This window comes from Cavia porcellus, unplaced genomic scaffold, assembly GCF_034190915.1.
Source record: "Cavia porcellus strain 051 isolate PalLab524CR breed Dunkin Hartley unplaced genomic scaffold, mCavPor4.1 scaffold_9, whole genome shotgun sequence".
NCBI lineage: Eukaryota > Metazoa > Chordata > Mammalia > Rodentia > Caviidae > Cavia > Cavia porcellus.
The window spans coordinates 183,562-198,893 of NW_026947492.1; the positions used below are offsets into that span (position 1 = coordinate 183,562).

The 15,332-nt window shown below is 34.1% G+C and overlaps 1 protein-coding gene across 1 annotated transcript in view; it reads right to left on the minus strand.

Moving 5' to 3' along the window:
* The window catches only part of Alkbh8 (alkB homolog 8, tRNA methyltransferase), an 84,963-nt gene that overhangs the window by 21,410 nt on the left and 48,221 nt on the right, over positions 1-15,332 (minus strand). Inside the window, exons 8-10 of the mRNA XM_063255691.1 lie at positions 12,321-12,472; positions 8,371-8,627; positions 1,950-2,099 (exon numbers count right to left, since the gene is read on the minus strand). Coding sequence (XP_063111761.1) covers positions 1,950-2,099; positions 8,371-8,627; positions 12,321-12,472 — 559 coding nt within the window. The remainder of the gene's footprint in view (positions 1-1,949; positions 2,100-8,370; positions 8,628-12,320; positions 12,473-15,332) is intronic.

Sequence of the window (15,332 nt, forward strand, 5' to 3'; positions counted from 1 at the left end):
AACAAATGCTGGAGGGGAATGGGGAAAAAAGAATCCTTTTCCATTGTTGGTGGGAGTGTAGACTGGTGCAACCACTGTGGAAATCAGTGTGGCTGTTCCTCAAAAAGCTAGGATTAGAGGTCTCATTTGACCCAGCTATCCTGCTTCTGCAAATTTTTCTAGAGAATTGAAAGTATCCTACCATAGTGATATACATGCACCATGTTTATAGCAGCAGAATTTGAAATAGCCAAGCTTGGAAACAACCCAAATACCCATCAACCATGGAATGGATAAAAAAAGTTATAGTGTTTTTATACAATGGAGTACCACCACTCAACTATAAAGAAGGGTCACATCAAGGTTTATATAGATAACTAGATACAACTAGAGACCATACTCCTAAGTGAATTAAATCAGACTCTTGTAAATACTGTACATACTAAGTAAATACTTTCTCCTTAGTGTAAGAAACTGAAAGAGCAAATAAAATCCAAAATTTACAACATTTATAGTGAAAAGGTAAGAAAAAAGGAAAGATAAAGAGGAAAAATAACTAGGATAGGGTAAAGGAGAAAAGGAAGGGAAAAGAAAAAGATATAAATTTGCTTATATAAACACAAAATAGCTAAGATGATTATACTACTAATTCTATTAGTTCTTGGAAAAGTTAATATTTATATGATCAGATCAATTTTGTATGTCTATATTGGGTATCTAAGCAACTCTTTTGAAGATAGCAATATGCATTATTACAACTATTGTTAAATTCATGTCATATTGTTTTGAAATTCAATACTGTTGTTGCTTTGGGTTTTTTGTTGTTCTTACAGTTGTTTGTGTGTCTCTTGTTTTTTCATTTTCTGCATTTTTTTCTCTTTAACATAAAATTTTAGGGGGCTGGGGATTTAGCTCAGTGGCTCAAGTGCTTACATGCTAAGTACAAGGTCATGCGTTCAATCCCCACTACCAATAAATAAATAAATAAATAAATAAAATAAAAATTTAAAAAAAATTAAAAACCACAAGGTCTACTGAAAATGCCAATTACCAAAAATAAATAAATTTTTTAAAAGCGAGCTATATAGTTCTTAATTAGATCAAGGAAGAAACTCTTGGACATCCAGGAAAAGGAGGTTGTACACTCCCTAATGGTAAATGGGAAATATTAAAATTCATTTATTTTATAATTAAGAGCATATTTAAAGAGTAAGTATACAACTGTCACATAAATAGCACAGCATTGTGAAGAAAGAATAGGAAAGGAACAAAATAGAAGAAATTACGAATCCCATGTCAGTGATAGAAATATAGAATGAGAAAGAAAAACAAAGATAATCAATCTGAAGACTACACTCAAGAGGTGTAGAACTAGCAGGGCATTGTGATACACTTGAGAGGCTGAGGTGTGATGAGTGTTGCAAGTTTGACACTAACGTGGACTGCAAAGTGAGCTATAGGCCAGCCTGACCTACACAGTGGACCCTGTCTCAAAAAGACAAATGAAAGAAAGAACGAACAAATGAAAGAGAGAGAGAGAGAGATGTAGAACTTATGAGTTCAAAGTCTCTTCCAGCTAAAGTTCAGTGACTGAGTTTGAAGAAAGGCATTCAGAATGAGATGTAGGGTAAAAAAAGGCTAAGTCATGCAGCAATAAAGGCAAAGAATCCCATCAGGCCTTTGAACAACCTATCTTCATTACACATGCTCTCTTACAAAGGACCAATTGTGAGATAAGAAAAGAAATGGAGGGGCTGGGGATTTAGCTCCCCGGCATAAGCGCCTGCCTTGCAAGCAGGCAGTCGTGAGTTCGATCCCCAGTACCGATAAAAAAACGAAAAAGACAAAAAAAAAGAAAAGAAATGGAAAGACATGAAAAGCTAAATCAGAAACCAAAACCATAAAATCCATGCACTTTTCCTGCAACTTTAGTTGCATATTCTTAGAGAAGGAAAAAAAAAAATACTTACTGGTGTTGCAAAATGGTGAATAACAGCTATGGAGATGCAAGCATCACAAGATCCACTGCGAACTGGGACTCCCAGTGCATCACAGACAAAGGCTTGGAATTGCCTCTTTCTACAAATGTCCACAAGGTTTTTGCTATGATCACAACCAATCTATAGTAGAGAAAGAAAATAATTTAATAATATTCTCTTTAAATAGCACAAGAAACTAAGAGTTATGGGTTTATTCTATACTTCACTATCACATAATCTAACACTACGACATCAGCAGTTCTTATAGCCAGTACAGAGTCAGAATATATAATTACTCAAGGCAGTAATTATCTTAAAAGATATCAAACAACTCAAACTAGTGAATGGAAACAAAATAACTAGAAAAAAAGTGACAGCAGTGAAAACTGGAGGTCCAAATTGGCTCCAAATTGATCATTTAAAATCATATCTTTACACATTAAAAAATCAAAATTATCCAATAAACATACACATGTCATCTTTGAAGGGAAGCTACAAAGATGCTCTAAGATGCCTCTCATACTATTCATACCACACCATGATGGCCCAGATAACAGGAGGATGGATGATTTTTTTAAATCTTGCTTCTTTACTTTTCACATAATCAGAAAATAAAATCTTCCCCAAACAAAAATAATAAACTAATATGTCACTTTTTAAAGCTACTGAATCTTTTTCTACTAAATACATAATCTTATCAAGAACAAAGTGCTTCCCCTGATGGTTGTGTTTTGAAATTTTATTTTTACTCTTTGAAATAAAATGGATTTGAAAATAAATAGAGTACAGTAAAGTAGAACAGAATAGAATAAAACATTGAATTCAAAATTTGTAAAATACTGTCGGGTGTGGTGGCACACACCTATAATCCCAGCACTTAAGCAGCTGAGGCAGGAGGACTGCTGTGAGTTCAAGGCTGTTCTAGGCAATCTGCATTGCAAAGTGAGCTCATGACCAGCCTGACTTGTATAGTAAAATCCTGTCTCAAAAACACACACACCAAAAAAAGTTTGTAAGATACCACTTGGTGAAAACTTTTAGAATAACAGTTCCGTGGGAATGAGAACATTGAAGGCAACCAGCATCAGGTTTTCGTCTCTCCAGACAGGTGACGTCTAATGTGCTTGATGCACTTCTCTGGCTCAGTGGGCCTGGGACTTTCCGTATTTTCCATAGTCTTATTGTCTTTGTACATAACTTTGCTGCTTCCTTCTAAGAATGTCCCTATGCACACATACACACCTGCTATATGCACATGTAAAATAAGGAAGGCATGGAAGGGGTTTAAGATTAGTATTTTCTCAGACATTTCTTAATTGCTATAATCAGTAATAGAATTATACAAGCAGATTTAATCAAACACAAGTGGTCGATTCCATCTCCTATTTACTAATTTAATTTTTTTGATATACTGAACATTAATCCTTAAAGTTTACTCAGTCCTTCTGAGAATAAACAATATGAATCTTCACACCAAACAATTCTTACTGAGTTAAAAAATCACCCAGGCTGGTCATATTTAATGAGTTCACTCAATTTCTATTGTTATTAAATAGCTTGTAAAAAGAGCTCTTTTAATTTCTAACAGAATAAAAGATATCAATCTAAAGGTATAGTAATTTCTCTTTAATATTTTAACACAGAAAAGCACTAAAAGACTATTAATAAAACAGTGGCAACATTTCCAATTCATTGCTTCCCTTAGCTGTGTAAGATCTATGCCTGACAATACTATTATTTTCACCCATATTCTTTGCTAATCAGCTAACAGTCATAGTACCAAGATAAAACCACCACCCAAATAAGATATATTAGAGTTTGGTACTTGCCATTTTTTGTTATATATAAATTCAGTCCACAGAGTCAGAAGTTTCAAGTATACCCAATTCTCATAACAAGCTAAACCTTAAAAAGCCAACAGGAAGAAATCCAATCTGCCTATAAAACATATCCTCAGAGAAAGAGCTCAATATCTACTCAGAGGAGGAGAGTTATTATCTGAGAATCGCGGATGAAACAGAACAAGGAGAACAGCAGCCAAATAAAACAAGAGAAAATTTCACTCTTCTTTGCCAGGTTTTTATGGCTATTTGTATGCAGCATTCCTTTTTACTAACAAAAAGAGCACAAGCAATTTTAGTCACAAAACACCAGGTCTATTATAGATTCTCCCCTTCACAAGAAACTGACCCATGCTTGGCTTAGTAGTACTTTCTTTCCTTCTTTCTTCCTTTTAAAAACCCATTTTACTTCAAGGAGAAAAAAAAAAAAAAAAAAAAGACAAGAAACCTAAAACAAAATTTCAAAACACATCAAATCAGAGGGCAACAATCATCCCCAAATCATTCACCTAGAGCACAAGTCATCTGCATTCAATTGTCCAAACAATACTAGCACAACTCTTTTTCTTCAGTGAAACTCAGAGGAATCAGTAGAATATCTATCTTAAACACACACACACACACACACACACACACACACACACACACATTGTTTCTTTTAGCTTCTCACACTCATGTGACTCAGTACTTTCATCTTTCATTCATCTATTGCTGGCGTCTTCCACATGCTATAGTCCAATCACTAAAGTTAGTATTTGGTAGATCTGGCCAACAGCAACCAGCCCCCCCCCCCCGACTGTAAAAGCCTGAACATAGGGACAAAATGTCCATTGCCACGTTACAAGAGCCTAATACAAGAACAAGGAAATACTCCCTGTAACGGAGAGTGCAGCTGCCAACCTCCTCCAGAGAAAGACACGTCACATAGAAAGTACAAGAGCCACCCACAGTTCTCAGCCCATGATTGAAAGTATCTACCCGCACATCCCTTTTAACTGTGACAAAAACCCTGTTCAAGCCTGCCCTGAGTATCTTGCCCTGGTCCATTACGTAAAGTGCCACTTCTGCTTCCTTTGATTAAAACCCCTTGTGTCGACCTTGCAGTGTGTGTTCTGTTTCTTGGCATGGGGTTCAGCTGCTCTATCAAGTATTTGAAATCATCCCTAATAATGTTGCAGAATTTCAATAGCAGGACAAAAAAATAGCTAATTTATAAACATCTACATATATACAGGACTATCAGAAAGCTATATCTATGTGTGCTGGGTGGAGATTAATGACATACAAATACATATTAGACTTGAAATATATTGTTACTCTATTTTTTTAAAACTTCAACAAAAATTCGGAAAGTACAGGCAATTAAGAAAGGTTCAACTTAGTAATCAAAGTTGTAAATTAAAATAAGGTTCTAAATTTTTCATATTAAACTATCAAAATATTTTAAAATTAAAATACATCACAGTGATGACAGAATAATGAAACTTTTTCATATATCACTGGTGACAGTATGAACTGGCTTAACCACTTAAAATCAGGCTAATAGCTACTTTAACAGATTTTTTTCTGACATTCCTCTGTATATTAAAGCAAAATGTTCAAATTAATGTATTCAATCTTAATGGTGTACTCTGAGTTAAGGAGAAGCATCATCATATTATAGACAAGGAAACTTCATCAAAAGTAGTTTTCCTAAAATTTAACAATAAAGTAGTAGAAGAGGGATGGGAAGGGGGTTGACAGAGACTTAAAAATTGAGTTTTTCTCATTTCAAAAAGTCATATTCTTCCTTATTATATTTGTTCTCGATATCAATGTTATGGAAAAATACACATAATCACATACATACACACACACACACACACACACACACACACACACACATATATTTACTAGTGTTTTCTAAATTTTTAAAAGAATTTATTTTATTTTAGCTTGAATACCATAACATATCTGCCTTCTTAAAATCTTTAAGTGTGCAATTCTTCACTCCATCCTTCCTTCCTATGTTCTTTCCTTCCTTCCTTCCTTTCTTTTCTTTCCTGCCTTCTTCTCTATTGGTGATGCTAAGGGTCAAAGCCAGGGCTTCAAACATGCTAGACAAGCACTGCACCACTAAGCTACAGTCTAACCCTACCATGGTATTTTATAACATCTCAAGGCTGCAAACAACCAAATAGTAACATCCACCTGATAAATCCAGAAACTTTGTCAAAATGAAAATATTAAGTGGTATAAAAGAGTTATCAAACTGCACAATGCTCATCATATACAAAATATTTATAAGAAAACAATTAAAAGGATATTATCACAATACATTGATTTATTAGGTCATAGGATTATAGGTGATTATCTTTCATAAGTTTTTGGAATGATGGTTAAAACCTTTTTTTAAAAAATGTAAGATTTTTAAATTATTAAGAAAACATAGGAAAATTGGATTGGATTTTATTATATGTGATAGTATAAACAAAATTTTTTATAGACAAGGAGATAATATAGTAACCACTGTTCATTTTCCATTAGTTGGTTCTGAATACACTGTAATACTTTCATTCTCTTGAATGGTTTTACACTGTCTTTTTATGTTTGATATTATAGTATATCAAGGTATACTCAAATATTTCAAGGAAAGAGACGCTATGGTAGCTACTGTTATATCAGGTTGTCTTGTGGTGAAACACTATTTTGTTTAAATTGTTCTGTTCTGACCTGTGTTTTTATGTCCTCTTTTATCTTAATTTTTAAAATTAAATTAAATTTAATCTAATTTAAAAAAAAAGAAAATCGGGCTGATGCTAATAATTTAAAGTACAGAGAAACAGACAAAAGCAGTGCAGTGTAAGGAAAAGAGACACTAAACTCCAGTCCTTAATCCTGCTTCAGCAAAAACCAGGTGAACAACTTCAGAAAGCTACTTATAATCTGCGAACTTCTGTTTCTTCCTCTAAAAACAATAAAAATACTCATTTCTCAGAATCAAATGAAATGCAGAGAATGAATATTTTATTAACCATAGAAGTACAATGTAGTGCTAGTAACTGTTACCTAAGAAACAAGAGCTGGACAAAAAAATCCTGTCCTGGATTCTACATAGGACCAGCAAAGTAAAGTTTAAAGCATTTATCCTTAGTTCAGACCTGCTCTTTTTTTTTTTTTTTTTTTTGTCTTTTTCCTTTTTATCGGTACTGGGGATCGAACTGACGACTGCCTGCTTGCAAGGCAGGCGCTTATGCCGCTGAGCTAAATCCCCAGCCCCTGGACCTGCTCATTTTGAGGCTGTCATATTCCTTCATAGTTGCAGAACACAGCACTGTGTGTATTTTGCTTTCATGAAAGTTTCCATGTAAGAAACTGGAGACTCCTCACCACTGAGCAAACCATTAATAAACTTCTACTACTACACGCTAACTAACTGTAGAATAAAACAGATGATTCCAAGCATCTTGGAATTTATAGCGTGGTGCTTTCTGACACTGTAGTTAAGTCTTCAAGGTCTCTCTGGCAGCTTCACAGAGTATGGAATCTATAGTCTGAGAAGAGGCAATAAGACATGCCCTGACACCATGTGACCTTGGGCATGTCATAACCTGACTGAGTCTCAATATTCTCATTGGTAAAATAGAGGCAGTAATATCAATCTTGTTGATTTCACATATGAGAAAACAAGCACAACACTTCTTGGTACACAGCAGAAACTGTTAGTTTCCCTTCTGTTCTTTCTCTTTCTGGGGTAGTCAATATAAGTTAATAACAAAATAAGACCAAATGCATACAGAATAAACCTATATAAACATACTGCTATAAATAGACTGCTGGTATGATTGAATGTTATACTGGCAATCTCAACTTATGCATAACTACCAAGAAAAATCCACATTATTAAGTACAAGCTTACCCTGGAAACAAATAAGAACTGAATGTGTTCTGAGTCCAATACATAATCAGTGCATAATCAGTGCATAATCAATCTGAGTGTTACCTAATAGTACACTATTTCTTTTCCTTTTTTTTTTTTTTCTTTTTTTCTTTTTTTTACCGGTGCCGGGGATTGAACTCATGACCGCCTGTTTGCAAGGCAGGTGCTTACGCCACTGAGCTAAATCCCCTGCCCCAGCACACTTTTTCTTTCTGCTGTAAGTAAAATAATGCCTTATTTGGAAGTTTAAGTTTCAGTTATGTCTCATTATATAATCCCAGGGAAAATAATCTCAGTCTATGAAGCTTCAGTTCCTTATTTCTAAGACCAATTACAATATCCACTTTGTTTTCTCATACTCAGAAGGATCCTAGCAAAGAAATTTGTTTCTATAAAAAGACTTTCTAATCTATGGAGTTTTATGTATAACTGTTCCTGATAAAATAGTCTTACTGGAAAGAAAAATCTAAAGTGAGCAAAAAGCTACAACTGATGGCATGCCCATAAATTTCTAGGGGAATAATAAAGAAAGGAAATGTTCACTAACTTTTAATCGATTATCACTTTTCTGTAGTGCCTTTACACATAGCATATATCTTGAGAAAGATAACAACCACTGCAAGTACAGCAAAAGTCAAGCAACTTCACTTGCCATATATAACTCCTTATTGATGCCAAGATACTTTCCATTGCCACATCCAATATCAGCCACTATCGAACCATCTGGTAAAGCCTTCAAAAAGTCCACAACATGCGGCCAAGGAGTATGTCTCGTGCTGCTGAAGTGCCCAGCGATCTCTTCATAAACTCGATGGACATATTCTTGTTCCAGTTGTGATGCTTCTTTGTCACTCCCTGGAAGTGAGGGAGGAGTCTCTTTCCTCTGGCTGTCACAGACCAAAGAGTAACCTAAATGAAAAAAAAATAAAGCAACATAAACCTTTCTTTATTCAAAGATGCACAACGTACCAAGTTTTCTCAAAACAATGCAGATTTAGTGACTAAAGATAGAAAGGCTCTGATTTATCAGTTAAATAAAGTCCTTCCCTGATAAGTCTAATTATATGTGCAAGGGATTATATAATATAAAAGGAAGGAAAACATTCATTTATAGACAGCTATGACTATAAGTTGCATCTGCCTTAGAATGTAGATGCCTATTTCATCTTGAGATTCAGAGTCCTTTTATTCAGAAAGCATCTTGATAGGTAGAGCCTAACTGTGACAAATGTAACTAAACAGGACCTAAGGTTTTTCCTTTGCTAAAGGAAATAAGTGTTCTAGGGACCCTAGTACTCTCAGAAGAAAAATAAAATTTGGAAATAGTGAATCATTTGGTAATAATCACAACCATTTACTGAATATTATTTGATAAACTTTCTTTATATTGTCTCAATTCTCTCCACAATATTATAAGGTACATACTAATACAACCACTTTATAGATGAGGAAAGATCAACACAAAGAAGGTAAATAACATTCCTAGAATGACAGAGATAGTAAATCACACAGTCAAAACTTGGACCTCAGCATTGTAGTTACTTTACTCAGTACCTATACTACGTTGCCTTCTTCTTCCACAGAGTAAGCAAACCCAAAGGAGAATACTACCAAGGAGAGACAACACAAGAAATTTCTAATTTAATGTCTCAAATTAATTTTGAAGATGCTCTCTATTCTGTTATAATAGCTAAACTGATCATATATTCCTGCCAATTCTGCTATGCTCTAGTTTGTCTTCTGCCAAGGTCTGTGGCATTTATGTTGTTACAGGTACTATCCTAGGAATATAGGAAGAAGTAATATTTCCAGAGAAGTTACAGACAGTATTGCAGTTATAAGAAGAAATCACATGACAGGAAAGAATTCAGCAGTGGTTTTTAAGGCTTTTGTATTGGACATAAAACAAAATTATCTTCCTTAAATATAACTAGATTTATCCTGACCTTGAGAAACCCTAACCCATGGATGAGCAAAGAAAATGTTAAATATTTTAAATGGATATTTGAGAAAGTAATAGCCCCAAAAGCTTGAAGATTCTGAAACATACATGTGAAAACAGACAAGTTATGTCACATTGATTATATTAGAATTACAAGTATACCACAATATGTATTATGATTATCCTAAACTGATCTTGGTGAAATTTTATTATCCTGAAAATTTAAATCCAAGTTGTCTAAATGTAGAAGTAACTCTTTTCACTTGAAAATCTGCAAATTTTGACCAAAATTATATAAAGGATGACTCTAAAAGAGGAAACCTCACCAATCATCAAGGAAATGTAAATTAAACTTACAAGATGTCAAATCACATCTGTTAGAATAGCTATTATCAAAAAGACAAAAAATAACATGAATTACCAAAGATGTGGAGAAAAGAAAATCCTTGCACTTCTGCTAAAAGGAGTGAAAATACAGTCATTATAGAAAATGACACAAAGTGTCCCCCCAAAATTGGAACCAGAACTACCATATGATTCAGCAATCTCTCTGATGGAAAGCAGATACCTAAAGAAATGAAATAACCATAGAAAAGAGATATCTCCACTCCCATATTCACTGCAGCACTATTTACAATAGCTAAGATAAATGGCCCAAGTGTCTGTTAATAAGTAAATGAATTTTTAAAACGTGACACACTCTAATAATGTTCATTCTTTAAAAAGAAAAAAACCTTGTCATTTGCAACAGCATGCATAAACCTGAAGGGCATATGCTAAAGAGCATATGCCAGGCATAGAAAGACAAATACCACATGATCTCACTTACAAGGAAACTATAATACAACTGCAATCAGAGAAGCAGAGAATAGAGGTTACCAAAGGCTGAGGGTAAAGGTGGAACAGTATTGGGCTACCAGATGCTAGTCTGGTAAAGGACACAAAATTTCACTTAAAAAAAAAGTGTTTAAAAAACTTGTTTCATAATATGGTGACTACATTTAAAAACAATGACTTATATTCTTGAAGATCACTGAGAGAATGGATTTTAAGTGCTTTCACCACAAAAAATTATCTGATCAAGGCACATGTGAATTAGCCAGATTTAGCCATTTCACAGTGTACACATATTTCAAAATCATGCTGTACATAATAAATAAATTTTGTCAATTAAAAAATTGTAAACTGAAGATTCAATCAGAGCTTCTTAGAGTTTCTGTTAAATTTAATGAATGTCCACAACTAAGAAACATTTGCATTACGAATACTACTTTCCTCATCTTAATCACCTTCTCATTGCTGGGACAAAATACCAACATCACAATTTAAAGGAGGAGGGCTTTATTTTGGGTCACAGTTTAATTCCATAGTCATTTGGTTTCAAAGCAGGAATGGATGGCAGAGGGGCATGGAAGAGCAAAAGGTGTTCAACTCATGGCAGCCAAAAAGCAAGAGCAAAGGAAGGTAGAGGGCAGCAAGGTCAACTCTTTACTTAATCCACTGTTCCATAAAGCATGCTTGTGATTTAACTATCTTCCATACCCATGAGGGTTCTTGCAGACATTTTAGATCTAAACTACAGCAGTTCTCCAAGTAGACTTAAGTACCCAGAAAACATAAGGTGCATATTTCTATACTTTATGGGGAGTATGAAGCACTCATCAAATACTACATTAGCATTTTTTTTCATTTTAAAAATATCATTTTAGGGGCTGGGGATTTAGCTCAGCGGCATAAGCACCTGCCTTGCAAGCAGGCAGTCGTGAGTTCGATCTCCAGTACCGATAAAAAGGAAAAAAAGACAAAAAAAAAAAAAAATCTCATTTTAAGGCCTTGAGAACACTTTTAGCAAAATAAGCAAAAATTTATTTTATACTTCATTCATCAAAACATCAAATACAGAGATTTCAAGTTTTCTAACACAGTAACATCTTGAAACTACAATAAGGGTTTTTAACTCAAAATATTTTTAAGATTATGACTAAATTCCAAAACTGTTAGTAGATATCATCCATAATAGAAACCTCCATGATATAAAAAGAACTTTACTAATGTCATTATAAAATATTATCTATAAAATGCAAGAACTTTCTGTTCCTTGAGTTCAAGAAATCCAGGGTATGATGTACTTGTATACACAAATCAAAATGGCATCTTCTTGACAGGTTTTTCAGCAGTTCCTTTTAGCCTTTTTATGATTTCAAACAGACTAAATTATGACCAACTAGTTATTGCCCTAGAGCCATCTGCTATAATGTAATCTGTCATCTCCAATTTCCCTCTGAGATTAACAAAAATTTTGGAAAGTTGCAAGTAGTTTCCAACAAAAACTATTTTAGTATACGTGATGATACATTATTGTCCTACAATTCCAGCACTCTTAACTATTACTTTAGTAAATGTTTTCTTGGCACTCAACTATGCTAAAGAACCAAATTTGGGGAAGACAAAGATGGAAAAAAATGGAGCCCTTGCCTTTAAAGAATGAAACTCTAAGGGGCGGGGGGAGGGTGGGTTTCCAGAAAAGCACATCAAAGTACAATGAAGGCAAAATATGGAAAACAGCAGTAAAGAAGTTAAAGTTCTCTACATCTTTATTGAGGAGATAAGATCTTTTTAAATACTATTTTACTACATTTTACAGTAGAAATTATACTTACTACAGGTACAAGGCGTGTGCCTCACTTTCCTAAATGTAAATGATGTTCGTATTCCCCTCTTACTTAAAGTTAAGTCTCCAATATCACTGGTGATAATCCCACTTTTGTAAGGTTCAGATGCTTGAACAGTATCAAATTTTCTTGGTGTGATTCTAAAAACAACAGGTAAAATAGTTTACTTAAAATTTTTCAAGTTTTCAAAAATATTAAAGTAATAGGGCAAATCTAAAATAATTTATTGAAAATATATGTTGGATTCCCTGAATTCTTGGGTCCTGTAGGAAAAGTAGAGAAGAAGTATTTAAAGAAGTTACCTTCAGAATAATAATATATTTAAAGACTTACAATTAACAATTTATTCCAGGAGAAAATAAAACAGCAGTAATTGATAACAATTCCCTAAAAGAACAGACAGGGCAAAGAGAAAACAAATAGATGGTAACTTTGAATCTAATTTCAGTAATTATGCTAAATATGAAAGGACTAAAAAGTGCAGTAAAGAACAAATATTGCTAGACTGCATTTAAAGAATTAAAACCAACCACATAGTGATTAAAAGTAACACACCTTAAACATAAGCATAGCGACTGGTTGAAAATAAAAAGATAAAATAAAAAGATACACTGAAATCTAGTTTAAAGCAAAGATATCAATATCAGGAAAGACCAGATAATGGAACCCAAAAAAGGTTCAGCTACTAAACTGTGTCATATAAACATAATAAGGTAAAAAGAATTGAACAATAAAAAACAGAGGTGCATATTATTGCTGGCTGTAAGAAAGTTTAAAGAAGATTCTTGGACTTAGGTCAAATGTTTAAGAGGAAAAAAGAACTATTGGGAAAAAATATTCTTTTAAATGTTCAATTTACATACTGTGAAATACATAGATAAATGTACAGTTCAAAGAATTTTGGAAAATGCATACACCCATGTAATCACAATAATCAAGAACATTTGAACCACTCAAGGAAATTCCCTTGTGCCCCCTTCAGTTAATACTTTCTCATCTTGAAGCAATCGTTGCCCCAATTTCTGTAAATGTTTGTTACTAAATTTCATAAAGTTAATATGATTTTGTCTATTTTTGTCCATGTAGTTAAATTAACATAATGCTTTTGAGACCCAGCAATGTTGGAATATCAGTAGTTTGTTACCTTTCATTGTTAAGTAATATATCACTGTATGAACGTAATGGAATTTATCCAAAATCTCGTCAATACTTTTTTGGTATTCCTAGTTTGGGACTATTACAAATAAGGTTTCTGTAAACATTCCTCCACAAATATATTTTAGATAGTGCTATTATTCCCTGATAAATACCCAAGAGTGAAACTTGTGAGTCATAGGGTAAGAAACTGCCATTTTCCCAAGTGGTTATTGTTGCAGACCACGACATAGTGGCTTTGAGCAGGATTTAAATTTTACTAATTGGCTTTCTATGTTTATCTGTGAGTCTGTCCTAGGCCTCGGCCCTTGCCTGGTGATGGGAGCCAATTCATAGTAAGTGAACCTCTATGAGTCACTGGTCCTGGCTGAGGCCTACAGTGGCCTGTGAGGCCAGAGATACCTCAAAAGGCAAGATAAGGCCATAGCGGCAGACACCTTGGCTCCAGCACTAATTAATTAGAGACTGCAGCTGAAGGAATTTCACTCTGCAGTAGCACTCCTACTATAAATGCCATCCTGAAGATAGGACAGTTCTCTTAAAGTGGCACAATTTACTACTTGGAGAAGTCTTTGAAATGACTGCCAAGGTCCTGCTTATTTCTCATGCTTTCCTCAGTTTCCCTGCCCTTTGTTGTTGGACCTAATAAAAGTGGGCTGGCCCAGGGAAGTTTTTGCCTTAGTCCTCAGATCTTGAGCTCAGCTAAAGGGTTCTGGCCCTCTTGGAGCCCTAAAATCACACCACTTGTCTCATTTTATTTAAACCTCTGCCCTACACTCGTTTGGGAGATTGGGGATCTAGGTCAGGACCTGATAGTTATACAAGTTTATATTCCAATCAACACTAACTGAGAGGGTTCAGGCTCCTTGACATTCTCACCAACATTTAGTATTGTATGGGTTTTCAATTTTACTCATTTATTTGAATGGCAAGTGGCATGAAATTAAGGATTTAATTCACATTTCTCTGACGATGAACAATGTTGTATATCATCTCATATGCTCATTGGATATATATATATATATATCCAATATATATATATATATCTCCATATACATATATATATGTATATACATATATATATGTATTTTCCCCCCCCAAACTTAATTCACCCAAGATTCCAGGGAAGATGGACATGCTCGTGCTTGTGTGGGGAAGATGGTTGTACTTGTGCTCCTCACGTGATGTGGATTTCTTGAATGGAAGCAAAACTTTGCTGAATGCTTCTTTTTACAAACTGAATTGTTTATTCATGAACCAAGGTCATATATGTGTGTATATATATATATATATATATAGAGAGAGAGAGAGAGAGAGAGAGAAACAGAGAGACAGAGAGAGAGACAGAGAGAGACAGAGACAGATATATATGTCATATTTTCTACCCATTTATGAGAATCTTTTCATTTTAACTGTATCTTTCAATGAGCAGAAGTTTTCAATTTTGATGGTCTAATTTATTATTTTTATAGCAGTGTTCTGAAATCATTCTTTAAAAATGTTGGTTATACCAAGATTATACAGATATCCTCTTGTATTCACTTCTAGACTATTTATAGTTTTCACTTTTTTTTGTACCAGGGATCGAACTCACAACCTTGCACTTGCCAGGTAGGCACTTATGCTGCTAAGCTAAAATCCCCAGGCTCTATAGTTTTTGCATTTAAATCTATGATTTATTTTGAATTATTTTTTTTTAGGTCTTATATGAGGTAGATCGAGGTTTATTTTATTTCCAATGGATATCAGCAATCCTCAAAAAATCTCCTTTCCACAATTCCTAACCCTGACATCTTAGTCAAAAATTACCTGACCTTCTTCATGTAAATCTATTTCTGGACTCTG